General features: G+C 31.7%; 3 protein-coding genes across 3 annotated transcripts; 2 read left to right on the forward strand and 1 right to left on the reverse strand.

Moving 5' to 3' along the window:
• Window positions 1-1,363: 1,363 nt before the first annotated feature.
• On the reverse strand, window positions 1,364-6,134 carry LOC123898855 (ubiquitin-conjugating enzyme E2 7-like). The gene is made up of 6 exons (XM_045949879.1): window positions 5,983-6,134; window positions 5,791-5,893; window positions 5,318-5,415; window positions 5,023-5,123; window positions 4,200-4,277; window positions 1,364-1,806 (listed from the first exon to the last, which is right to left on the reverse strand). Exons 1-6 carry the CDS (start codon window positions 6,026-6,028, stop codon window positions 1,729-1,731), a joined length of 504 nt encoding a protein of 167 aa, XP_045805835.1. The 5' UTR covers window positions 6,029-6,134; the 3' UTR covers window positions 1,364-1,728.
• A 5,969-nt stretch (window positions 6,135-12,103) lies between these two features.
• LOC123899613 lies at window positions 12,104-13,653 on the forward strand. Its single transcript, XM_045950788.1, has one exon. It carries the CDS (start codon window positions 12,649-12,651, stop codon window positions 13,486-13,488), a length of 840 nt encoding a protein of 279 aa, XP_045806744.1. The 5' UTR covers window positions 12,104-12,648; the 3' UTR covers window positions 13,489-13,653.
• A 10,783-nt stretch (window positions 13,654-24,436) lies between these two features.
• Window positions 24,437-26,254, forward strand: LOC123899569 (dof zinc finger protein DOF3.6-like). The gene is made up of 2 exons (XM_045950735.1): window positions 24,437-24,692; window positions 24,869-26,254. The coding sequence occupies exons 1-2, from the start codon at window positions 24,642-24,644 to the stop codon at window positions 25,718-25,720; spliced, it is 903 nt and encodes a 300-aa protein (XP_045806691.1). The 5' UTR covers window positions 24,437-24,641; the 3' UTR covers window positions 25,721-26,254.
• The last annotated feature ends 1,731 nt before the right edge of the window (window positions 26,255-27,985 follow it).

Genomic DNA, 27,985 nt, shown 5'->3' on the forward strand with positions numbered 1-27,985 from the left:
TTGAGCTTATAGCTTATAGCTTTTTACACTTTATTTCAATTTTACCCTTTAATTTAATAACTACCCACTCTAAAAAAATAAACTACCTACTATCAATTATGTAATTTTATATTTAATAACCACTTTAAAAGCTAATTTTACCAAACACTTTAATTTCAATAAGCTAGCTTTTCAGCTATCAGCTATAAGCTAGCTTTTCAGCTATCAGCTAGCTTATCAGCTATCAGCTAGCTTATAGCTTATTTTTACCAAACAGACCATCATCAATGCAAATGTTACTTAGTGTCACTTTAGTTAATAAAAAAAATGGCTTCAATGCAATTTTGACCCGAAGTTTTAAAATTGTGGGACTTGGCCTCCCAAATTTTAATTGATTGCTAAATTTCACAATTGCTCGAATTTTGCCTCCAAATATCCAAAATCCCTTAATAAACTTCAATCCCAAATCAACTCCAAGCTTCATCTCCTCTTCCATTTTCATCTTCAACCCATTTTCATCTCCTCTGATTCCATCCTCCTTCTCTCCAAATTTTTTGTTCTTTTCCAATTTCATCATCGTTGTTCTCCCAAGAAAAAAGAGATATTTTTTTGACTGGTGTTGTGATGGGTGTTATTGCTACTCTGCACAAACTTTGTTGGTAGAATGCATTCTAAGGATTATGTGACATAATTGATTTGGTCTGAGTCAAATAGTGGTGGGTTGTTATAATTGTTGATGCTGGCTTTGCTTGGATGATTCTCATTATCATGTCTGATGGTAAATGCAGGTTTGGATAATTTGGCAAAGTGATTAATGCATGTTGGCATGTGTAGAGTAGGTGGTTAATACATATAGTGAGTGAGTGGTGTATGGTGTATTGTGCATAATAGGTAGTGATAATGGGTATGGTTTATAAGTGTTGCTGGCTTGCTGCAAATGAAAAAGTGGTTCATGTGTTTTGGATCCTGCTGCAAAAGTGGATTGTGCAGATAAGTGGATTATGGAGATAATTGATTCATGTGTGTTTCACAAATTTATTAGTAAAGTAGATACAAATCAGACTTCCTTATTCTCTCACATTAGTTTTATTTTATTTATTATTTTTTAATCATTAGATAGCAAAAGAAGCTGACGTGACATCTAACTTCTAAGCCACTTAAATGACTTGTCATGTCAGCGTTGAATTGATCAAAATTGAGCTTTTGCAAAAGAGGGTAAACAACTAAACATAAGGGGCCATAAATGTTATTTTGAAAATTAGACGACTAAAATCACAAGTTTTTGAAAGTTAAGAGGAAAAAAGTGCAATTTAGCCAAACATCAACTTTGTTTGGGATATATGCTATATACTATCAAACTATGATTAAAAAAAAACAAATAATATGCAGCAAAAATGGCAATTATTATACATGTAAAGAAGGTAAAATGGTAAAATCAGATGCAACACCCATATGATATCACAATCTGTTATATAAGCAAAAGGCAAAACTTGGCGCCTAATATCATATTTTTAGCAAAGGTTATGCAAATGAACAAACTAAATTTCCAATAAACTACTAGTCCCGAAAACACTAGCCAAAAACACGTAGAGAAGAAACAACAGCGCGCAACTGATGAAAGAAGCATGATGCCAACTTCAGATAGCAAGTCTTGACAGTTCAACCAACAGTAACAGGCGAAGCAATCCTTACATTAAGTGTATGTTCTTCACTCACAAAAGCAACATATGATGAGCCACCGGCTGTGAATCACAACATTTCCTGTGACTTCCGCACACAACGGCTAACCTTTTTCTTGAAATCATCTCTCCTGTCCCTCCACTCCTTCTGCAATATTAACATCACACAGGTCTAAGATAAACTTCAAAACAATATTTCAAACTGTCAATGTTTTATAACGCGTCAATCAAAGATATTGGCAACAACAATTTGTATTTCTAGGATAGAGTTGTAGAGGGTTTCCCATAACAAAATATTACAGGATAATATGTTAAATTCTCCACTACTCAAATAAAAGACTCATACAATATATCCTAACTTTCTTTTTTTGTCGGACGACACCTATATTTTATTCAGAAATGATAGATATTACGAAGACAGTTTATATGAGGGTTTCCCATAACTATGATATTGATATTAGTTTTTCAGTTGTATGTAATCACTCAATTACTATTAGAGAAGTACTATACTATACAGTACATGCGTGTATAATATGCAATTTCACATCCCACTCTTTATACTCTGTAGTTATTATCAATGTACATTAGAACTTAACTTTAAATACTCAATCTTAAGGAAATATCTACATAAATAATTGGAGAATATGTATTATTAAACAATCCAAGGACAGAAAGATTATTTTACTAATATATAAAATAACCAAGTCTAAAACATAAAGAAATCAGAGTGGCGCAGCGGAAGCGTGGTGGGCCCATAACCCACAGGTCCCTGGATTGAAACCAGGCTCTGATAAAAATGTTGTTTCTTTTTTCCCCCCTTTTTGGACTTTATATAAAAAATAAAGTCCATAACATAACAACATTGGTAAAACTAAGACTTTGTGTGATTCTCAGACTCGAGATCAATATCGGGTTGTCTTTCCTTCTCTAGGCTACAAATAAGTATAAAGAGAAAAGTGTGGTGCAGATTGCAATATAAAGTCGCGTAAATAAGGAAAATGGTCAAACTTACCGCAGCTTCAACATTTGTACGGTTTAGCACACCCCTATCTTATTTTGGGTCAAGCAAGGCATAAAAAAAAGAGGTCGCAAGGAAGTTCATCATCCCAGAAAGCCAGAACTAATTTTTATCATGTCAGATAATGCGAACACGCAGGCATGGAAATCTTACCCTACACATGAGTATTCAGCCTGCTTCAACCAGCTTGGGAAGGTTTAAAAGCTGCCCTCACAATGAGACAGTGTAAGAGTGCATGCACCAGTCTCACCCTACGAAAGTAATGCTAAGCCTAAAACTGAGAGTGAATTTTTCTGCTAGTTTATTTCCTTCCAAATGCTCACCATATAATGACAATTGGGCTCATAACACATCCCTTGCCTAGTGTAGGGATCTCGGTACACATGCCTGCTGAGAGGAATCTTATAACAGAAAGCAAAAAATTTCTTAACAGAAATGGAATTTTAAGAAATCCTTAAAAAGTAGGCAAAAGAAATGTGTCTCATTCAGCTAGTAGTAACCCTTGTATCCAAGATGTTACGCGTATCAGCAGTGTATCGTGCCGAGTCTTTACTAGTTTAACACATATTTTAAATTTTAAACATGTCCTCTAAATTATGAAATGATGGATAAGTTATAAGATTATGGTTGATTCATGTATTCATGATGCGGGTTAGGGTAAGCAGGATGTGTTTTAATATTATCTTGTGACTAGGAAGGGTTTTCATCCCTGAACTTGTGGGGCAGGTAGGAGGAATGGGGAAGGGTTGTGTTCGGCAAAAACTTGTCCCTACTTAGTTACCCCATTGCTAAGTCTGCCGACATGCTAAAAGCAAAAGCATTCTCATTTTTCTTCTGTGCTTCATAACTCCAATTATAAAACACTGATTTTCTTTTAAACCTAAAGTAATTTGAGTAACGCCTAAACTACGATATTGATATGATTTTTCAGTTGTATTTAATCACTCATAAAATCCATCCTTACTAAAGATAGAAATTATCTCACTTTGTTATCTACTCGATTACTATTAGAAAAGTACTATACAGCACATGCTTGTATAATATGCAATTTCACATCCCACTCTTTACACGCTGTAGCTATTATCAATGTACATTAGAACTTAACTTTATTAAATACTCAATCTTAAGGAATTATCTACATAAATAATTGGAGAATATGTATTATTAAAACTACCCAAGGACACGAGATTACTTTACTACTATATAAAATAACCAAGCCTATAACATTAACAAATCAGAGTGGCGCAGCGGAAGCGTGGTGGGCCCATAACCCACAGGTCCCTGGATCGAAACCAGGCTCTGATAATTTTTTATTTTTTATTTTGTATCCTTTTGGCCTTTATATAAAAAAATCTATAACATTACAACATTGGTAAAACTAAGACTTTGGTGATTCTCGGACTCGAGATCAATATCGGGTTGTCTTTCCTTCTCTAGGCTACAAATAAGTGGAGTAGAAAGAGAAAGGTGTGGTGCAGATTGCAATATACAGTTGCGTAAATAAGGAAAATGGTCAAACTTACCGCAGCTTCAACATTTGCAGGAGATTCATCATTAGGCCCAGAAAGCATCGAAATGATACTCAACACTATACTCTCTACCTGCAAGACACCATACACAACACTTATTCAAAAGCAATTAAGAAGGTTTTAAAAGATTTACAAATAGCAAGTATGTCAAATCCCTCATGGTGGACAAGAAGTGGCATAGCATTTCCCAGTGACATCCGGCAAATTATGACTCATATCAAACTAACTTTGAAATTATTAACGATTAAATTAGCTTTAAGGCATTAAATATATGCTGTCTTTCGAGCAAATATCAATGATGGCTCTCCTTCAACTCATATCAAAGCTAGGTCATACTAAATAACTTAAGCCAGGGCGTGTTGTAGTATTTAACAAAAAAGCCAGACATTGATCAATCAAATGGCCTTTAAGGCCTAACAAATCAGACAGCCTACTTAAAAAATTTAAGCCTACATATAAAAAGTTGAGCCTTTAAGTTTATTTAGTGATAACTTTATGACTTATTTTCAAAGAGGGTTTCAAGTCGAGACGAAATTTTAAAAAGGCAAGCCAGGTCTAAAACAGCAACTCTATAGCAAGTAAACATATCAGGCTCGTGCCTTAGAAAGCTTGACCCACTCTAGCACATTTCCACCCTTATTAAACAAAAGCATGCTAAAGGAATACTAGACACTGCTAATCGGCAACGGCAATTCTATTACTAAGCTGATTTAGTCAGCAATATCAATGCAGAATCACCAACAGGATAATGAAGGGCATAATTCTCATCATTGGTATAAAGGAACTGAATTTATTATAGTTTTATATTTTCACATACTGTATGAACAGGTGTCCAGCGCTCACTTGCAAGCTCGTAACCATTTGGGTCATCCCCAGGAGGATGAAGAATAGATATACAAACCCGACCATCAGGATATACTGCAAAACGGAACAACATCATTCAACTTCATCTTTTAACCAAAGCAATATCACAAATGAGAAAAACCTATGATGCACAGACAAGATACGAGTATGTCCGATACAATACAGTATCAGATGTTGTTACTGTAATATGCATCGAGTATGATACACTCAACATTTGACCTATCCGTGCATCAGAGAGAAAAACCAACCATTGGGATGCCATATATCTGAGGTGAATTTCACTGATGGTGGACTGTTTGGGTAGTTGGGCGGAAAGCTCATAATGGCATTGAAAAATCCTCCCTCGCTACAAGAAATTTAAAGAATTGACAAACAAATAAGCTGAATGATAACAGAAAGTAAACAAAACAAAAACTATTAAAGCACTAAACTCCAAAACCAATTCAATTAATGATCAGCATAATCAATCTGTATTCTTTCTACCAGTTCATTTACTTCTTAATACAAGAAACACCAAAACCAAGCAATTCAAGAAAACTTTGAGTAACCCCCCAATAAGTATAATTAAAAAAAAAATCTTTAGAGGAAAAACAAAAACCCCATCAAAGAAAATCAAATAATTAACACTAAAAACCTAAGTAACAATTGGAATCATATAAATTTATGCAAATTAAAAGAAAGGGTATTAAATTTAATTTCTTGATTGATAGAAAAAGCTTACTAAAGAGTATCTGGTGGTCCAATTATGGTTACACTCCATTCAAAAATATTGGTTTCATCAACCAAACCAGCGGAAAAGCCATCAACAGGATGTTTACAAAGATCTGTAAGAAAAGTGAGGTTAATTAGAACATAGCGGAAAATTGACGCGAATGAAAAGTTTGAAGAAATTCAAAGAGAATTTGTTGAATACCTTTGAGCTGTTTTTGAAGGAGAAGGCTTGCTTGAGAGGCTGCCATGGAAAGAGAGAGAGAGAGAGGTTGAAGAGCTGAAGAAGGAGGGTTTGCTTGCTTGTGAGATTGTGAAGATACAAAATCAAAAGAGAAGTTCTAAAGCTCACACTTTGATTATTTGTATCATTCAGATTATTTGTATCATTCAATTTAGGGGTTTAAGTGGGCCGGATTGAGTTGGGTTTGGCCAAAACCCAAACCTAAACGACATATGGTACTCCGGGTTGTGTTTAGTAAAATAACCACCCGTTATAAAATTGGGTCGGGTTGGGTAAATCCACCAATTTCCGGGTTGAATTGGGCTGGGTTGTTGTGGGTTGCCCAAATTATTTTTCTATTTTTTTTATATTAAATATCTAAAAATATTTTTTCATAAAAAATAACTCAATCAATGTATTTTCTTGAAAAATAGGGTAACTTTTTTTCACTATAAAAAATAATCAACCATTTTTTTGTGTAAATCTACTAATTTACAAGTTGGACAGCGTGTTATCTAAATGATTTTTTTTTCTTTTTTTAATATCAAATGACTAAACCATGAATCACTATATTTGTTTATGAAAATTATTCAATTTTTTAAAATTTTAAAAAAATAATGCGAAAAATTATCATATTTGTTCATAAAAATTATTCAATCTTTTTGATTTTCGTAAAAAATAGTATAACTCATTTTCAATATAAAAATATTTAATAATCAAATGAAAAAATCTTTAGTATTTTCATAAAAAAAATTCAAGAAACATAGCAATAGTGGGTTAGTGGGTTTTTTGGGGTGGGTCCGGTTTTACCCGAAACCCGACTTTTTTAATGGATTTTTCATTTTTGAAATTCATATCCACCCACTTGCCCGACCCAACCCACTTTTTTGGGTTGGATTGGGTGGGTTTGACCGGATTTGCCCAACCCATATACACCCCTAATTCAATTATCTATAACAGGGAATAGGGGGAGTTTGAGCTGGCTTTTTTTTTGTCCATTTTGCCTTTCACTATAATTTGAAATAACACTTAACATTAATACCACCAATACCCTTGATTTTGTTAGTATCAACAAATTTTTTTTATTAACCAACTCACAATAACATAAGACATATTGTTTTTTTTTTACATAAGTTAGTCACAGGCAGGCGCGGAACGCGCTTACCTGACCCGCTAGTTATTATAAAGAGTTTAAGTTTAATCATAGGATTTAATTCATCTATACACTAAATAGAAAATTTTTAAATCAAATTGTTTATTTCTTTTATGGCAACACAAGATATATGTTAAAAAGAACTAGATACATTAAATTTTTAATAAATCTAAAAAATAAAATTTTTGTTATATTAAAGATCGGATGAAGTTTAATTTATTAGACTTTATATGTGTAACACTCATTAATCTAATCGTCATCAGGCAAGGTTCTCAGAACCGGACCGATCATCGAACCGGCGAGCTCACCGGTTCAAGATTCAATTGGTCGGACCGGGTTCAATTGGGGTCGAACCGTTTTTAATTAAATATATATTTTAATTAATATATAAATAAAAATATGTGAATAATTGCTCAATATTTCATAATTTCACACATTAAAAAGATAAAATATCACAAGTCAAAATAAAATAAAATTTATAATTCAAACCAAATGAAAAACAGATGAAAAACAAAAACATTTCCTATTCCTACAACGTCGTTGTTTTGTTTCAGATTTTTTTTTAAAAAAAAAAAAGGTTAAAATGACGTCGTCTTGCTCTATTTTTTTTTTTTTTAAAAAAAACTGCAAAACTGTTTGAACCGGCCGACCGGTTCGCCGGTTCAACCCGGTTCAACCCCGGTTCACGCGTTTTTTTGCCGGTCGGTTTCCTATCCATTTTTTGCTTAAAACCGAACCTTTTTTATGACCGGTTCACGGTCCGACCGGTCCGACCGGCCGGTCCGGTTTTGATAACCTTGTCATCAGGGACGGATCCAGAAACTTATCACATCGGGGACTGAAAAATAGTAAAATAATAATAAAAATGAATATAGATTTTTCTATTACATGTGTCTATGTAATTATTTTTTTAATGTTATCGTGTTATATTTATGAAGTTCTTGTTTAATGGTGACTAGGGTTGGGAATAGTCAGGCGGCCTACAGGCGCCTTCGGCCTGACCTGTTTATTAAAAATGCTAGACCCAAGCTTTGAAAAGAGCCTATTTACATAAATAGGTCAGACTCAGACTTTTAAAAAAGCCTACAAAGTCTGATAGGCCGGCCTGTTTATATTTAATAATTATTATTTATATAATAATTGTATTATGGCATACTTAATTGACTTTGTCGTAATCGTATTTGTTATTTTATTATCTTTTAATTCTTGTGCTAATCATTTTATTAGCTTTTTCTTAATGTTGTAGAAATTATAAAATTTAAATGTGAAATAGGCTTTAAGGTCTATTTAGTCTATGTTTGGTTACACGTCCAAAACCATTAAACGTACGTTTATAGGCCTTAACGTGATTTTATCATTCTTACAAAGTGTTTGGGTTTTTATGGAGAAATCAATTTTGTAGTCAAAACGTGATTATATATGAAGCTGGTATTTGTAGCTTCCGCGTTATGCAAACTTGATTCTATCATTTTTTATATTGTTAAACTGTGTGTATATTCCCAACTAACCTTCATTGCCTTTTGTTTATTTAATTTAATGCATTTTTTTTAATTTCAATTCTTTATTGTGACACAATAATTTATAAGTTTTGTTGACTAATACTAGGACACTAATTAATATTTCATCGGTTCTTTTTTAAGTGTCGTTTTGAAATATTAACATCAAATTAACGAAGTGTATTTTTGTACATATTTTTCCTGTTATACTCTCATTTTAATCCACCAATAAATTCTTATTTTTTTAGTCCTTGTGAGCTTAACTTAGTTGACAGGGGCGTCACACTATATATGTGCAGGGTTCGAACCTCGGACACTCTACTTATTCAGCTTTAAGTGAATTTTTTAGCCACCGGACTACTTTACCCAAAAAATAAGGTCAAAATAGATCATATTAGTAAAAACATAAGGTCAAACAACATCTCATATGCTAATATTTGCATGTATATATTAGTAAACAAATAAGATCAAATTAGGTCATATGAAATTATGAATAGTACACTAAGTAAAAAATAAGTCATTTATTTTGGGATAGAGGGAGTACATCATATTTAAATAAGAAGAATTTTCTATTATATGCAAATTTATACATATTAAAAAATTCAAAAGAGTAAATTTGTATTAAAATTTGTGCATTTTATATTAAATGCATAATTTTTAATAAATAATTGTTGTTTTTCAATACAAAATTACTACGTTTTGTTGTACATAGACAAACCCAAATAAAAATAATGTATGTTATATAAATTTATCTATGTCCATTATGGTAATTATACATTCAAAAGCAATTTTGTTTAAAATTATCCAAACAACATGGATTGATAACAATCAATTCTAAATTATTGTATCCAAACATAAATCAATTCTGTCAAAATCAATTCTATCAAACTCAATTCTGTCAAAATCAATTCTGTCTACCACAGAACCAAACACATACTTAGCCTATTTAAAAAGACTATATAAAGGCATTTATGTAACACATACTTTTAAACAGGCTACAAGGCCAGACTTAAAAAAGACTCAGACCAAAAAAAATAGCATTTGATAGGTCGTAGGACAGGCTCAGTCATATCAAATCATGGCCTGGCCTATTCCCAACCCTAATGGTGACTGATGACTAATCGTCTCCAGAAAATATGTGGGGCATAAAAAATAAGTTCTTCCCCTCAATCGAATTTTGTTCACACGCAAGAGCCAAATATGAAACTTTTGACCACTTACTTAAGAGACCAAAAACTCTTACCACTCGAAACAACTAATTTTTTGTTTATTAAAAGGCTATATATTTTTAATAATTCAACATTTATAATTGTCCGACAATATAAATATTTTTACATCGTAAATACATATCAATTAAATTCTTATTTATATAATGTAAATGATAAATAATAGATATATTTATAAATTATAATATACTAATGGTATATGATATAATATGATATATTATGTATATGTATGTAGATGGGGGGCTTGGCCATTACTTGTAATCTGCACTAATTCTAGATAAGTAATTAACATCACTAACATTACATATAACTAAAACGAACTAAATCGTCCTCTGCACTCGTCATCCAATTGTTTGTCTTGTCCTGCTCCAAATCTAAAGGATGATAACCAAGTAAATTAGAAAAGAAATAGGTGTTCCAGAAACACATTTGTCGCAACACCTTGCTGATTCGTTTCTAATTTTTTTTTTTTTTTATTTCATTCTTTTACGTAATAACTGTAACTATAACTGATTTAATTCATTTCTCTCATCTGACAGGATGGCACCCGAGGTCATGCAGCTGAATAGTTATAGCTTCGAGTCTACGAGGTAGGTAGCTTCTTTTCTAATATTTCTTTTATGATAAATGTTAAGAAGTCCCACATCGGTTGAGAGATGGTCTGACTAAGTGTTTATAAACTAGAGACAATTCTTACTTTACAAGCCGGTTTTATAAGGATGAGTTAGGTCCAATACTCATTTATTCAATTGTGGTGCGTTTTAGATGTTTGATATTATGAAAAATGGTGATCCAAGATAAGTGACATTTGTTTAACTAACATTGTCGCAGTCATAAAGACATAATAATAATAAAAAAAGTCATCTATGATATAGTAACTAACTAGTATCACATTCAATTAAGGGCAATTTAATTAGACAACGTGACTGCTCTTAATTTAGTTTATTCAGTTACTTATTACAGCTTAGTTAATTAGATGATTTTTACATTGCAATAATTTCTTCTTCAGTGACCTCTTGGCGAAACTTATTGCAATCTTCCATAAAATGGTGTTGTCGGAGACTACATAGACATCATTTTGATCCATCTTCAATTAAAAAGTTTGGCCAAGAGGTCACTAAAAAAGAAATTAATGAAATGTTCAAATCAAAACCTATTTTTTACGATGTTGCTGTCCACGAAAGTGGACATGTAACAACTATGATTTGTCAAAAACCAACTTAGTGAATTTCAATTTAGTAGGTTCGATACAAGATGAGCAATGATAAAAAATTTGGGGACTGACATAAAAACGAGATGCTTGAGCCAAATCATGAGCAACTCGGTTAACTTGTTGCCTAACATAACTGATATTGATTGTGTCTATTCAAGACTAGTAAGTTACGACACATATCAATGATAGCTCCAAACTCAATGTTGTTCTTTTGTCTTGATCTGATTGCTTGCACAACCTGTAGACAATATTCCATTTCAATGACTATTGGAGTTGATTGATATATACCGATTGTGCTGAATCCGCGCCTGTAGCCAGTCTTGCAGTGGGTCCCGTGCGCGTCTAATGACATTGAACATTGTCGACATCAGTTCGTCCCAACATTTTTGATTGCGTCCATTTGTTATAGTTTTTATTTTTCAAATGATTTTTATAGTGTTTAATCTTTTTGTTATATTTTTCTTAAAGAAAATGCTTTAAAAAGAAAACCCTTCAAATTGGTTTAATTATTTTTTCATCAAACGTCATTTTAATTATTTCATAATTTGGTTACAATTTTTTTAACAATAATAATATAAAAATTTCTAAAATAGAAACTATTTTATAAAAAAACTTGAGAGATATCTTTCTTGTGAGGACATTGAATTTTTTTTTTATTAAGGGAGAAAAAAACAACAAAACAAATTAACGAGAATACTACCTCAAATCACTTGTTGCATTCGTAAGAAGCACGCACTATTTGTGAAGGGGAATAAACCCACAACTTAAGATTAACATATCACCGAACACCATATTTAACCAACCAATCAACACGTTTATATTTATTTCCTTATGTAAGAGCATAGTATTAGCGAGAACATTGATTGAAAGAATGAAAACATACCAAAATCAAATCAATCTTTTTTTTTTCTCCTTAAAAATAAAATCATAAATAAGTGATTTTTTTTCTCAGTACATACATCTTGGCTCTTAGTTGAAATGCACACACGCCTTTACCAACACATGTGACGTGCTCTCCAATTCCATCCAAATTTTGCAAAAAATACTACCAGACCCCCCACCCTTATCACACACCACCACAAAAAGCTCTCTCTTTATAACCTATACTTTTCATCAAAATATATTTATTTTCCTTTCCTTAGATAGTGACACTTATTTTGTTATTTATGCTTATAAGTTTTGTGGCTCTTGCTTCTGGATTTCCGCGTTTTGATGATAAATTGTCAATTGACACAACTCATAAGTCACAAAATTGTAGGGTAAGATTTCCCATTAAGCTAGGGTGTGTTTGGGGAGTCTACAAAAATAAAGTACCAATGTCTTTCAAACATTAGTCCTTCACTTCAAGAAGCTGCATGGTCCATCCTCTAGTGTTTTAAATTTTAGCCAACTCCTAGGTAATTAGATTTTGTTGTCGGATATTATTTTTATTTACTTCCTTAATATCACCGAAAATTTTGGGCCTTTAATTTTGCTTCATATTTGATTTTTTTTTCTTCTATATCTTAGACTATATATATATATGAAGATGTGAAATTTCCAACAACATAAAAATAGGTCATGGCTTTTGGTGGTTTGTGTCTTACCTTAAGCCTTGTTTTTGGGTTCTTCATACTTTGTTTGTTTGTACAAATTTTCTATTTCTTGTGGTGGAAGAAGAGAAGAACAAATTTAGATATTGAAATGGAACAAAGAAATTATTCAAAAGGGGTGTCTTATTGGTCTTGTTGGAAGAAATCATCATGTTCTTTGCATGCTAATGACACTACTAATAGTGTGATTAGAGACATAGAAAGTACTAATCATGAACAAGATTTGGAATTAGGTGTTGATGGAAAAGATATCCTTTTGAAATCCAATGGTGAAGAAAGTTTGGAATTGGAATTGATGAGGTTGCATAATCTTCCTGGTCCACCAAGATTTTTGTTTACAATCACTGAAGAAACTAAAGAAGATTTGGAATCTGAAGATGGTAAATCTAAGTGTGGTAGAAGTCGAAAAGGGTCGAGAACAAAGAGTTTAAGTGATTTTATCGATTCTCCTATGAAGTGTTCTTTAGACCCTCTTGAATCTTATAAGCATCATCAAGGGTTTAATAATCCTTTGTTTGAATCCACAGTAGAATCTGAATTCAACAGGTTTAGATCTTCACCACCACCAAAGTTCAAGTTTTTAAGAGATGCTGAAGAGAAATTGTATAGAAGATTGATGGAAGAATCTAGAAGAAAAACATTAGAAGAGAATCATGGTTCTGTTGTTCCAGAATCTGAGGTTAAAAGTTCCACTAATGTAACAAAAGTTACTGCAGAAAGCAAAAAAGTTCCTTCAAGTACTTCTCAGGTTCTACCTTTGACATCTTCTCCTACAACATTCAAACCATTTGAAAATTCATCTCTTTAATATATTTTTTTTTTTTACATTATGTTAAATTAGTTTTTCTAGATGACTCATCAGTTAAATTTTTTATGTTTTAGTATAAATTAGTTAGTTTCTTTAATTACTTTATGGACCTCTATTATATGTGTTCTTAAATGATTGTTATGGTTAATATTCTGCAAATTCATACATGGTTTGCCAGCAAATTGAATGCAAACTGACATTGTCTTCTAAATGGTTGTTAACATGTTTTTTTTTTTACACAACCGTGATATACTCGTGCGTCCACACGGGTCATGCGTTCCAGGCAGCGTCGTGTTGCGTTAAGACTTAGACGTTAATCATATTTTTTAAATTACAATGGCATTTGTGATTATATATTGCAAACATTTGTATTGCGTCAAAATAAGAAAAATGTAGTTCATCATATCAAAATTTTAATTTTGTCGTTATTGCACAAAATTTCGGCTGCAGACCACAATTTGAAACACGATGATTGTTATCGAGTAAACGAATTGAAGACTTCATGGGGCAATGTGTTTTTGTCTATTCTTTTGTTTGCTATGGCCTTAACCAGTAATCATTCATGTGAATGATGATTGATGATGCATGTTTGAAACAAGTACCAAACTTTTGTATCTTTTCTTATTTGCTAATTAGCTGTGTCTTTTGTTTTCTTTCCTAGATGCTTAATTGACATCACATTTCACATTATCACAATCACAATTAGATAGCAAATTGGAACTTTAGCATATCCTAAATCAAAAGGTTAACGCGTAAACATGTTCCAAGGTAGATTTCACACATAAAGTTTTATTCTAGTAATAATGTTATTGATTGAATTTGTCTATATCTCTAGAATAATGGAAAGTCAATGCTTCATCTTAATGCAATTAGCATAGTGCTGTACAGATAATAAGTTTGGAATTTAATACTAAAACTTTGTTTGGAATTTGATTATAAATAAAAATAAATAAGTTTAGAATTAGATTGAAAAGGTTAAGGTTGTTAGAGATTAGAGATAAGCTAAAAAATAAGTAGAATCTGACAAATATTCATGAGGTATTAATTTAGTAGTAAAAATTTGACAATATAATTATAAGACATTAAGCTCAAATTCTATTTGAATCGGTTGTAAATTTTTTATTACTGTCACAAATATGATTAAACATAATTCTTTCCATTCTTTTAAGAATATAGTCGATTATTATTTCAGTAAATATTCAAACTCGAATTCTCTCAAATCGTAGGATTTTTTTTTCCAGTATAAACTCTTTGGTTTTCAAGGAAGGGAGTCCTAGTAATCTAGAGTTCGGTCGCGAGTTAAGTAAAATCTGACCAAAATTTATTTCTACCAAGAATCGAATTCGAATTCTCTCGAACGATTCATCCCAAGGAGCTCAATTGTAGAAATGTTTTATGCTTAAGAATTTCACACTTTTCTACCCCCAATTGAAGGAATGCTTTATACTTAAGTAGTAAAAAATTCAAAAAATGTTATTAGGTTTTTCTTAACCACCACAACTTAGAATAGAAGTAATGAAATTAACATTAGACTAATGTTGTTGGAGGGTAATTTGTAGATGAATGAATTTAATTAATAGGCTCTTGGGCATGGTCCCATAAGGGAGAGTGTCTTAATCAAACCATGAAGTGACAAAGTGGAAAATGGTGCGTGTCATGAATAGGTTGGTTATTTTGTCTTTGAACTTTTACCTAAAAAACAACTTATGTCGTTGTTATCACGTTACGATCTTTCTCCAACCAAACACGACTTACAAAGTAGTAGTAGAGCCTGCTTTTTTCAAATTCAAAAATGTAAATTTCCCAAACTAGTAGTAGAAAAGTATAAGTTGTTCTTCTGTCAGTGCTAACCTAACGTTAAGAATTTGAATAATTTATTTTATTTATAAGTCTTAGTCAAAAAATATAAAACAATGTTTCATTTCATTCTATAATAACTGGAAAATTTGATATTTAGCTTTGTAACATGTGAAATAAGGTTCAAATAGTATCGTGGTCCTGTTTTTAAATTTTGGTTCAATTGTTTGGGTCCACTAATATTAATTCTCTAGAATTGACATATAAAATTTGGATTCACTAAAAAAAATAAAAATAAAAAATAGGTATATATTAAAACAACCGACCAAAATAACATGGTTTTGTTTTTGAAATATTGTGATTAGTTATTTTTTTATTGTAATTTTCCATATATTATTTCCTCCTTCTCAAGTTGCAACATTTTTATTATAAAAAAGTTGCAATTGCAACACTTATTTTGGTACAGACAAGTTGCAATTACTTTGTCGAAAAACAAAAACAAGTTGCAATTATTTTGAGTTAGTGTAAGCACTTGTCATGTCTTAATTTAGTTTCTTCTTTAAATATGTTATTTAGTGTATTCATGAGTTTAACTCAATTGACAGATACGTCATCTTTAAGGTGAAATTTTTAGTTATTAAGCTATTAGACCTTTTTTTTTTGTTATTTATCTTTTTCTTTTTAATTTATATCGAGTTTGGTAAATAGTTTCTTAATTTGCAACCCAAAAGATAGGAGATGTGGAAATTACAACACACAAGTTGCCAGTCTCTTCGGTAAAAATAAGTTATAAGTTAGCTGATAGCTGAAAAACTATCTTATAGCTGAAAAGCTAACTTATGGCTGATGGTTGACAACTTCTATATAGTTGAAAAGTTAGTATAATGAAATTAAAGTGTTTGACAAATTTAACAGTTGTAAATACAAAATAACGTACAAGTACATGATTAGTGGACAGTTATTATATTTTAAAAAAATAAGAAATAATAAATGAAAATAAAAAGGGTAAAAATGGAATAAAAATGTAAATAAAAAATAATTATTGTAACACAAAAATTAAATATTAATAAAAAAAATAGGTGCATGATACACCCGATCGATTGTGTAAGTGGGTAATCTCACCAATCAAAATGTACCTGCTCAGGCGTAAGGTTTTGGTTCATAGGGTCCAAAACTAAAATTCAATGTCTTTGGCAGATATGAAAAAGATATTTAGGAGCATTTAGGTAAATAGATTAATGAAATATTTATCCAATAAAAACTTTATCTTAAAAAATAATCAATCCAGCTTGCTTAGCTAATTAAATAGGTCTTTTAAGTAAGTTTGCTTTTAGAAATGGTCACTATAAATTCAACATGATCTGATGTACACTTATACAGTACAAGAAACAAAATTGGATTTGGCGCATCTATTGCATCACACAAATTTATATCTCAATTTGCAATTATGTGATATTAAATCATCGTTTAAATTATGTTTTGTTATTCGATAATATAAATTATCCGATTTAAAATTATCGATCAAAATCAAATACAGTATGAAACTATGTGAAATCACTACTACAAGAGGCCGTGGTCTACAAGAAACCATATATATTAATGGTACGACAAAATGTGCTTATGCTAATGCATCTAGTCAAGAAACTTATTTTTATAAGTGTGTGTGAATTTTTTTTATAAAGAAAGTCATAGTCATTGCGTCTCTAATCTATATTTTTGTTTATAAAAATAAAATGTTACCATGTCAATGAATACCAATCAATCCACTAAAGAGACGAATCTAATTTGGCTTCCTTCAACAACCAATATTAAGGTGTTTACAAATTAAAGATTTCTAACTAATCGATCCTTTATACGTTTAAATATGTCAAAATTTACTACTAGAAACATATTTTTCGGTAAGATGCCACATTTTGAAAGGCAGATCGAACAATCATCTTATAAATTATGAGTAAGGCGAGCAGGAAAAAATCTCATCCGCCACATATCTTTTCCTCTTCCCTGAATTTTCGTTTTTACCCATGAATAAAAACTTCAGAACGCGTTTTCCGAATTTTTTTGCCTTGAATAAAAACTTCAGAACGTGTTTTCCGAAGTTTTTCCAAATTTAAACTCGAAAAATACGTTCTGAAGTTTTTATTCAAGGAAAAAATTGGAATTTCGGTAGGGAGAAAAAATATGTAAGGGGGGAGAATTTTTCGGTGAGAATAAGTCCAATTTATGATCTTTTGGGTCATGGATCCCTTATCTACTAAAGCCCACTTCATTGATACTCTGTCAATTGGGCCTATGTTAAGAACTCCAATAACGGGCTTGTTAGTGTTCAGAGCCATTCCAAGTAATCCTGCTGCATATTGGACACAAATTAACCATGGTTTCTAGAGATTTAATTTTGCCACCCGATCAGTTACTTGCGCATCTTACACGTTTTCCATTTTATCTTTTCGATTCTGAAGTAGTGGATGTTGTAAGAATGAGCCAGACCTTTACATTGTTGACACTAATATGCAAGTCTGACCCAAAGCACGTGATCTACGACACTAGGTCTCAAAATTATGGGGTCTTAAGATTTTGAAGGCCGAAAATATTTGAGGATCTATATTCTCAATGTTCATAAAATACTAGACATGTATCAATGGTTTAGTAATATAATGTTAATTTATTATTTGAGTTCTTTGGTTTCAATTCCAACATAATCATTTTTCTGCATAATATACTATTTTATTTTATCTTTTTTCTTATGAACGTTCTTAAATCATTGATGGATGTATTTTTTTGTATAATATAAATCGTACTCCTCTGATTTTGAAGATCATGGTCTAGATATATGATTTATTCAACTTTTTTTTTTGTTTATATTCAAAACTGAAGGGAATGTTTGTTAATAAATGGATAAATTTTAATAAATAATTTTGTACTATAAAAGAGATTATTTTTCATGTATTGAGGCCGTACAAGTACTTTTTTAAACATTTGTACCAAGTAGACATTTGTAGAGATATTTTAAAATTTGACTTGAGCCTCCATAATGCAGTACTATCAACAGGACATTCTTGATTAGTTTAACATATGTTTTCAACACTTTCCATATTTAGAACTTTCGACCAAAACACAAACCTCAAAAGTAATACTAGTATTTTGTCAAAAAAAAAAAAAAAAGTAATACTAGCAAGTCATAACATTTCACTCATGGTTAGAGTTAATTTAGAATAATGTGTAAAGGTAGCTCAGTATAACTACTAAAGAAATTATTAAATCGTTTAAAATTTGAATTTTGATTTTTCTATTTCTCCACACTTTACTATAAAAAAAATACCTACGAAGGAGCAACTGGTTTTGTTTTTAATGGATATTCTCCAAGTGTAATTACAAAGACTAATTTATCGAGTAAAATAAAATTACAATGGTAAAAAAACTCTTCCACATAAGATTTAACTGCCGTATTTTTTAGATTGAATTTGAGTCCATATTAATACTATCTCATCTCATTAAAGTCAAGTGCTCTTCTGTCCCAGAAAAGTTGATTTTTAATATCTACAATTATCTTTCCATAAAAACAAATCTATAAATATCTTGAATTTTATTTTTAGTCTCTATATCCATTTTTATTCTCTAATTAATTAAAAAACATTGTTTTCTTTCCTTCCATCCAGAATTAATCCATTATTATTCATTTAAACATACATTCACTAATTTATTGGAACGAACCAGCAGCCAGGAATTATTTAAATAGTAATTAGTTTCGTCCTAATTTTACAATGAAAAGGAACTATGTATATATGTAGAGAAGAGATGATGGTACGAATATTATTTTAGGATTGTGATGATGATGACGACAATTATTAGAAAGAAAGCGATGGTTGGTTTTGGAATCTAATTAGTGATAGGTTGCATGTGCAATTATATATATCTGAAATGTACAATATGAAACTTCTTAGGGGTATGATTTCTTAGATTGGGTATTGGGCTTAACTCATCCTTACAAAATTGACTTGTAAGGTAAGAATTGCATCTAGTTTATAAACACTTAGTCAGACCATCTCGCAACCGATGTGAGACTCTTAACACAGCCCCTCACGCCCAACACTATTGGGTTTGATGCATGGATATAAACGGTGGGTGGCCCGATAGCGGAAGCCTGATAATAGGTGGCCCAACAGATTGTGGAGAGGCTCTGATACCATCTTAGATTTGATATTTGACCTAACCCATCATTACAAAACCGGCTTGTAAGGTGATGATTGCCTCTAGTTTATAAACACTTAGTCAGACCATTTCGCAACCAATGTGAGACTCTTAACACTTATAAGTTAATTATAACTCAACAAATCAATAAGCAAATACCACTTTAATATCACTATCCATTTTGATTTCTATGTCATGATGGTGTAATTTTATACACGTATAGTTTTTTTTTCCAGGTAATCTAGTGACCGGATATTTTATCTTTAAGATGGATAAATGGAGTGTCCGAAATTTAAACTTTAATCCCTACATATAAAATGCGATATCCCACCAACTGAGCTAAACTCAGAGGAATTTTCAACGTATATTTATACAATTAAATTGAAATTATACTGCATTGCATCACACAATTAAAATGATTGTGGCCCATTAGGCCCAAATTGAAACACATCCATGGAATTGGTACGTTCTTTAATTTGCATTGTTTGTGTTTGTGGGGATGCATTTCTTTTTCATGCACGTGCATGGCTACCTTTGGTGATTTATTATCATTATCTCTCTACAATGTGAGTGTAGGGACATTAAAGCTGAAATTTTAATGTCTTTTTCCAACTAAAATTTCGCAAAATGTAGTTGTAAGCTTTTCACATAAAAATGTGAGAAATAAAAAAGCAATAACCTGTCAAAACAGGGAATTAGATTCCAACACCACTAACATTTTGTAATCATTAATTATTTTTGTTAAGAATGGATCGATCGTTATTGTAGTTAGTGTAAATATAATTAAAAGAAGAGCTTATATTTACTAGATCGACCCTCCATCAATTTCAATGCACACTTGATTCAAAAGTGATACTATATATTGATGCCTCTGTGTCAAACAAAATCAGCGGGTAATTCAAAAATCAAAATGGATGGATTGGCTGCTATATAGTGGTCAAAAGTTTCAAAATTCCTCTGTTTCTTTACTTTTTACTACTATTTCAGTGAAGGTGATCTTCTTTAATTTCAGTGTAACAAATATTTATATTTAGTAATTGGGAAAATTATGATCATTTGGGCAAGAAACTTAATTTTTGAAAATAGCAAAAAATGTTGAATACAATGAGAATTTCAACTCAAAATACAATGGTTTTACGTATGTAAACACAAGATATAAAAGTTGATTTACTCAGTGAATTTTTTTTTTGACAAAATTTACTCGGTGAATTGAAGTGTTTTAAATGGAACTTCAAGAATACTCTTAAAATGACTTAGGTAAAATAATTTGAACTAGAGTATATCAATCTCTTTTGCTTTCTAAGTGTCTAAGTTGGGCATCACCTGAATGATCAAGTTGACCTAGTCACAATCTTGATGAGGTGAAGGGTGAAGCTAAGCTAAACATGATTTGAATGAGTCGCCTCTTTTACATATTCACTCATACTCGATGTGAAACTTAACTCCACACACACTTAAGCTTGAAATCTGACACTAAGATTGAGCGCCAAATCAAACAAGCTAAGGAGAAGTCGCATATATAGCGCAAATCAATGAGGGATAGACTCCAAATTATCCAAACATAGCTCACTGGAAGCATCAATATGTGTAGCCAATAAGATATAATTGTTCTTCTATAGAAAGTTTTCACTTATACTGTACTAACAAGCAGAAGCAAAGGTCTTCAATTTTTTTCTTTCAGCACAAATATCGCTCCATCAAATAGTGACAATGTACCCAAAAAAAGAACAGATCGAATCAAATATATGTAGACCTCACATATAAATCCCATATATGGCCACACCTGCTCCAACTATCAACTAAAAAAGCTAAAACAACATAAGACAATAGACCATATAACTTAGAAAACACTTCATCTTCCCCAAAAAAAAATAACAAGCCATTTACAAAAAAAAAAAAAAAAAAACTCTATACCTACACCCAATCCGCCCAATTCCCAACATAGACATTTTTTTGAATATTCAACATAGAAGGAAAACTTGAGATCAATACATTGCTCAGCTAAGAGAGACATAAAAGAATGGAATCCGCATACATGAATCCAAATCCTCACATGCAATCGGCTCGCTACTCAGTCAGAACCACCATCTAAAACCCTGTATACACCCAAAAGACATGGATGACTATATATGGACCCAATAGCAGGCTCATGAGTTCATCGCGACCAATTTTCGTGTCAAAGTTGACTTGAATCAACTAATATATAGTCTAAAAAAACTAATATATAGTCTAGCTTCATCTCCATTTTGCCAATAAATTTAGTTTCATCAAACCTCAAAGTTATTAACTCCTAACTGCGAATATATTATCACGATAGAATTAGATAAAAATACAAGTGGTAGTGGTAGTTTACCCAATTTTTGAGAGAAGCATGTGACCATTTTTTTGAGTCGCAAATATAGTATTATATATACGAAATAAAATAAGATAGAGTTCAAATACAAATGGGTACCAGAAGTACACACAATCAGATACCCATCAAATGAATGAAATGCAAAAATAAAATTAACAGATAGACAGGAAAAAACCGCCACATGAAAACTCCACCAGCAAAAGCGAACCAAGCATAACGACATCAAAATAAAAGAGCATCCCAACACCTCAACCACAAGAAGATCTGACTCCCATCAGCATATGTAACCACTTAATCTAAGCAATTTGGCCAAGAAACTAACTAATTAATATTAATGAACTTTTCAGCATACATATAGTATTATATTACATATAAGATCGATGTGGAGGAATATATATGTGGTTTAATTTGTGTAATTAATTAAAATGTATAAATATGCAATGGAATAATTAAACAGTAGTGTATACATGTTATATTTTTTCTTAATCAAATCACTATCCCAAAGTTGTTTTTTAATTTGATTTTGTTGTCACCTTCTTATTAATTGCTTTACTTAAAGAAGAGAGGAAGAAAACTATAAGTAAGAAAGATGCTTAGTAAGAAAGGGAGAGTGGAGTTTCTAGACATGATTAGGCGTTTCCAATTTGCATTTTGGGAGAGTCCACATACTTTGAAGTTGAAGTTCATTGAGCATATATTCGGTAATATTGTAATGAGGCCCGCAATAGAGACTCCCGTAAAATAAGATGATTGATGACAATTTTTTTTATTACTGTTGTTAATTAATATGGGTGATTATATTATATCTATTTATTTATGTGTCAAAAATATATGTATTTATTTATGCTAATATTTTATTTTTATCTAACCAACTATCACCTTACCAAAAAAAAAAAAATCTAACTAACCATCCAATTTTATCGGAGAAAATAGACTCATACAAATTTGAAATTTGGCCAAGAGACAAAAATTGTACAATATTGTGTTCTAGTAATGTATCGATATTGAGCATTGTCCAAATCATTTGACTTTTTTTTTTTTATTATCATGATTAATTTGACTTTTTTTTATTACCATGTTATTGATACGAAGTTTTCACTGTCGACCCTATTAGCTATGAGTAATCTCCGTCTATGAATCTGTGGGGCACACAAAATGAGTTCTCACATTCCAACTGAATTTTCTCCACACGAATGAGCAAGGAATCGAACTCATGACCATATAATTAATGGGACTACGACCCTTGCCATTAGGCATGGCAATGGGGCGGGGCGGGGACGAATATTGCCCTCCCCAAACCCAAACCCATAAAAGTTCGGGTTTCCCCAAACCCATCCCAATTTCGAGCGGGGATAAAATGTATAACCCCAAACCCATACCCAACGGGGATCGGGTATCCCCGTCGGGGTTCGGGTATCCCCGTTACGCATCTTTCCACATGAATTTGAATTGTATTTTAGTTTTTTTTTTATCAAAAGAAAAAGTTAAATGTCCAAAATTATTTTGTTTCAACAATATTTTTTTAAATACATAAAAAATAGAGAAAATGGTTTGTTTAATACTCAAATTAAAAATAAATATAAACATATGAATGTAATTTAAGAGATTGTTGAATGGTTTCTAATGTAAAATAGGTAAAATATAATTTTAGTATAAGCGGGGCGGGTTCGGGGACGGGTTCGGGGTGGGTATCAATGTACCCATTACCCGCCCCAAACCCATCTTTTGAAATCGGGGAAAACTCAAATCCGAACCCAAACTCAGTCAACCCGGGTTTTCCTCGTCAAAGCGGGTAGGGTTTGGGCGGGTACCCACGGACATGAGTTTTATTGCCATGCCTACTTGCCATGTGAACTAATTCATTGCTGGTCCAAATAATTTGACCCTGAAACAAATTAGTCACTTGAATTGAAGTAGAAGTGATTGACATTAATTTGACATATAATGGGTAATATGTGCCGGAACGAATGGAATGAAATTTTCCAATTTGGATCAACCAGTTTCAAATTCAAAGAGAAACGTTGTCTTTACTACAAGTGGTGTGTTGATCCTATAAAATGTTTTTCTCGTTGAGTAGTTTATTCATTTAATATACCCCTTGTTAATGTATTTTGAATATTTTTTCTTCTTTAATTTACTTTAATTTTTCTCCTCATTTACCTACGATTTCTTTGTACGCTAATTTAGAAAGGCCCTAATTGGTTGTATTGATTTACCTTGTTGTATAAGTTTTAGTGTCCGATAAATTTCTAGTTTTTATCTTGTATTGTATTGTTCTTTCCGGCCGCTTCTTGTTGACGTCTGTTATTCATTATTTCTTTTTACATATGTTTTTAAAAATTAAAGAATAAAAAATGAATGAGTTGTTCTAATACTATATATATTTTAATATATTATATAATATGGTGAAATCCACTTAATTAAACTATAGATTGCACCATTAAAGATGGTCTAAATGTCTTATAATAGCGTCATTTTGCAATGATACGACACCGTTCATTGCATGGGAGCCACTATCCCTTTTTTATGAATTTTCTTAAGGCAACCGCGTAATAAAAAGATGCTTATAGGTTAAGATACTTCCTCCACTTAAAACCCTAAAAATATAATAAAACAAAAAGAATAATAAGAATAACCACAAAGAAAAAACTAGATAAAGCCTCTTCTTGCTTTCCTCCTTCCTCCATCTTCACTTTAATGCTTTATTACTTTCTTAGCTCTGCTATTCCACTATAGTGTGATTCTCCACCATCTCCCTAAAGAGCCATCAAACTTTATTAAAGAGAAAAAAAATAAAAACGCAAAAGGATTGAACACCATGGTTTTCTCTTCTATTCCATCTTATTTAGATCCTCTCAATTGGCAGCAAGTAAGTTTTTTTCCCACAAAAGAGTGAATTTATTTATTCCTATTCCTTGTAATAATAATATCTTCTTGAATATACTTGCTGATTTTTTTCATCTTTTTTCCCTTTTGTATACCTTGTTATATATCTATATATGATATATGATATGATAATGATTTTCACTATATATATTTTTTTAGCAACCAAATCAACATCAGTTGCTTCCACCACTATCCTCACAGCCACATGGTGCTGGCTCAATAATCAGGCCTGGTTCGTTACCGGATCAAGCTCAAGTTCAAGCTCAGGAAGTTCAAACAGGACAGGCTCAGGCTCAGGCTCAGCAAGGTAAGTTACCACCACCGTCAGAAACAGCTTTAAAGTGTCCTCGTTGTGAATCAACCAACACAAAATTTTGTTACTACAACAACTATAACTTGTCTCAACCAAGACACTTTTGCAAGACGTGTAGGCGTTATTGGACGAGAGGGGGTGCGTTAAGAAATGTTCCTGTTGGTGGAGGGTGTCGTAGAAGCAAAAAGACCAAAAAGAGTACTAGTACTACTACTACACCCTCCAAATCAAATGATAAAGAATATTCAACAAGTGCAATCCATTCAACTACTTCAAACCCTCATGGTGATCAATTTTTACATCCAACTAGCAGAAATTACTTGAACATGTCATCACTTCAGAATCTGAACCGGTTCGGTGTTGGAAACATGTTTCAAATGGGAGATTATAGCTCAAATACCGGTGGAGGAGAAGGCGGAGTTGTAGATCAGTGGCGATTTCAACAATTTCCTTTCATGAATAATGGTTTTGAGTCAAGTTCAAATGTTTCTTTCCCATTTCAAAGTGAAATTATTGAACCACAAACTTCGTCTAGGGTTACTACTCAGATACCTACATCGATTAAATCGGAATATAACGGAGGTTTGAATTTGCTAAGATCTCCTCTTAGCTTCTCACAAAATAACAACCATTACAACAATTCATCATGGACTGATATTTCTGGTCTCGCAACTTCTTCCACTAGTCGTCTCATGTAATCATTTGTGCACTGCTAGAAAAAGTTGAATTATCGACGAGAATTAGAGATTGGAATTTTTTTTTTAAATTGATCTCTAATTTTGACATCTCTAATTAATACTTAGAGAAAAAAATTAGAGAAGGTTATGTTTTTTTCTCTCTCTAATTATCCGTTGCTAATTCAACTTTTTTTAATAGTGTGTCTATGGTTAAATCTTCCATTGCCGATCTCTAAATCCTGGGCATCATCTTTGACAGATCATATAGAAAATGAATTTGTCCAGCTGAACAACATGATTTGCAAGTTCCATTGTCTTCAAGATGGCGAAAAGTAAGAGAAATTAACACAGGCATGGTAGGTGAAAATGGTTTTGTTGTTGTATATTTTCATTTTCATTGTCATTGATTAATTGTTTTATGTTTATGCATGGAGTGTGTTTCTTGTGTACTACTATTCGAACTTAATTTCTTTAATTTGTAAAACAATGTGTGCTTGTAGTAATCATCAACTATATTATGTGATTGCATTCCCAAGTTATGATATTATTATTATTTGGGTACAAAATTTTCTCTCATGTTTATTTACATGTTAGTTAGTGTATTTTTCAACATGACATATATACCCTTGGACCCCATCGACCAGGTTTCAGTGCAGTCATGCAGTCACTAGGATTGAGGTCGTCCAAATTTTAATCTCAAGTTTTTATATATATTAAGCAAATAATAATTTTTTTAAAAAAATTTGTCCGATCTCAATTAGACGATTCTGAGGTGTTGACTGCACCAGACTGCATACTGCTGCGGCGGCACTATCACTTAATCCAAATTTTACTTGGGCCTTGGAAGTATATAGCTCACGCTAGCTAGTGCAGCGGTTTTCTTTGCCCACGTACGGCAATCAGCCAGTAAGATTTTCTGGAAATGATTGTCAGAAATTATTTTCAAGATTGGTAAGTCACTGTTTTTTTCTTCTTCAATTGTTTTCTATTCTTTTTTTTGTTCCATAAATATTGGTAGCTTTGTGTACTAGAATTCTTAATTTCGTCAAAGAGAAATTCTTGGAAACTTGAGTGTGTAACAGTGATTTTAATGTCCATAACATAGATAACTCTTTTACTTGTCCTCAAAATAAAATAGCAGCATGGTCATGATTCCAAGAAAGCTAAAATCATTGTACTTTTAGCAGATTTTTTTGTTGCCAAGTTATCCTGAAAATTTTACTCAGTTAATATTTTTCACCTAGATCTGTACGTATATACACAGCTAGCTGAGGAACTAGGGATGAGTGTTACTGCGAGGGAAGAAATGATTACTTACTATTAGATTTCGCCACATTCAAGCGTTCATGATAGACGTAGTCTTTGGATTGAGATCGGAAGGTCTATAATTCAATATAAATTTAAATTTCTTTTGTTGATACAAATATAAATTTAAATTTCTAATCTTGACCCAACAATTATGATTGTCCTAAATGTGTGAATGCGGCGAAAATACGACTGCATGCATGGTAATGCAACGATGTTCTCGCTGGATATGGATTTATGCGGTCATTGCATTTTGATCGTCCGATCTTGATCGATCGGTCTAAAGTTTAATAGGTTTTTTTTTACAATAATAAGTTTAATAGTTAAGATGCAAGAAACTTAAATATATACTCCTTTCGGTTATAAATATAAGACCTAAATGAGTTAATAAAAATTAATGTATTATTTAGTTTAAATTAATGTATTATTTAATAATACGACCGAAATTGTCCTGTTCAATTTCTTATTTTTTTTGAATCACAGATGAAATTAATTGGAAATTAATGAGATGGTTTCGAATCTTAGAAGAGGTCAGATTTCCACGGATCAAAATTCAAAACCATGATTGTATCAAAAAAAAAAAAAAATTCAAAACCATGCAATTATATATGAATTGGGTGAGTATTAATATATTCATTGTACTAGAAGACTAGAACTTGTTCTACAAGATACATACATTGAGAATGAATACTACTAGTACTACAAATAGAAGCTAGCAACATTATTTAGGGTCCATCTATGATCTATAGACTTTTTTTGAAATCGATATTAAATTCACTCTCTAATAATGAGATGAACGGGTATAAAATTAAATCATGTTAGGCCCTTATATTATGATGCTATATATTATTAAAAAAGTAGCTGGTCAAAATATGTATAACCTTTTTCTTAAAGTAATTTGTCATTAATCATCGATTTCATTCCTCTCTATACAACTCAATAACTAACTAACTACACAAATTAAACTTTATTTATTCTAAT

Source organism: Trifolium pratense, linkage group LG7 (assembly GCF_020283565.1).
Source record: "Trifolium pratense cultivar HEN17-A07 linkage group LG7, ARS_RC_1.1, whole genome shotgun sequence".
Lineage (NCBI taxonomy): Eukaryota > Viridiplantae > Streptophyta > Magnoliopsida > Fabales > Fabaceae > Trifolium > Trifolium pratense.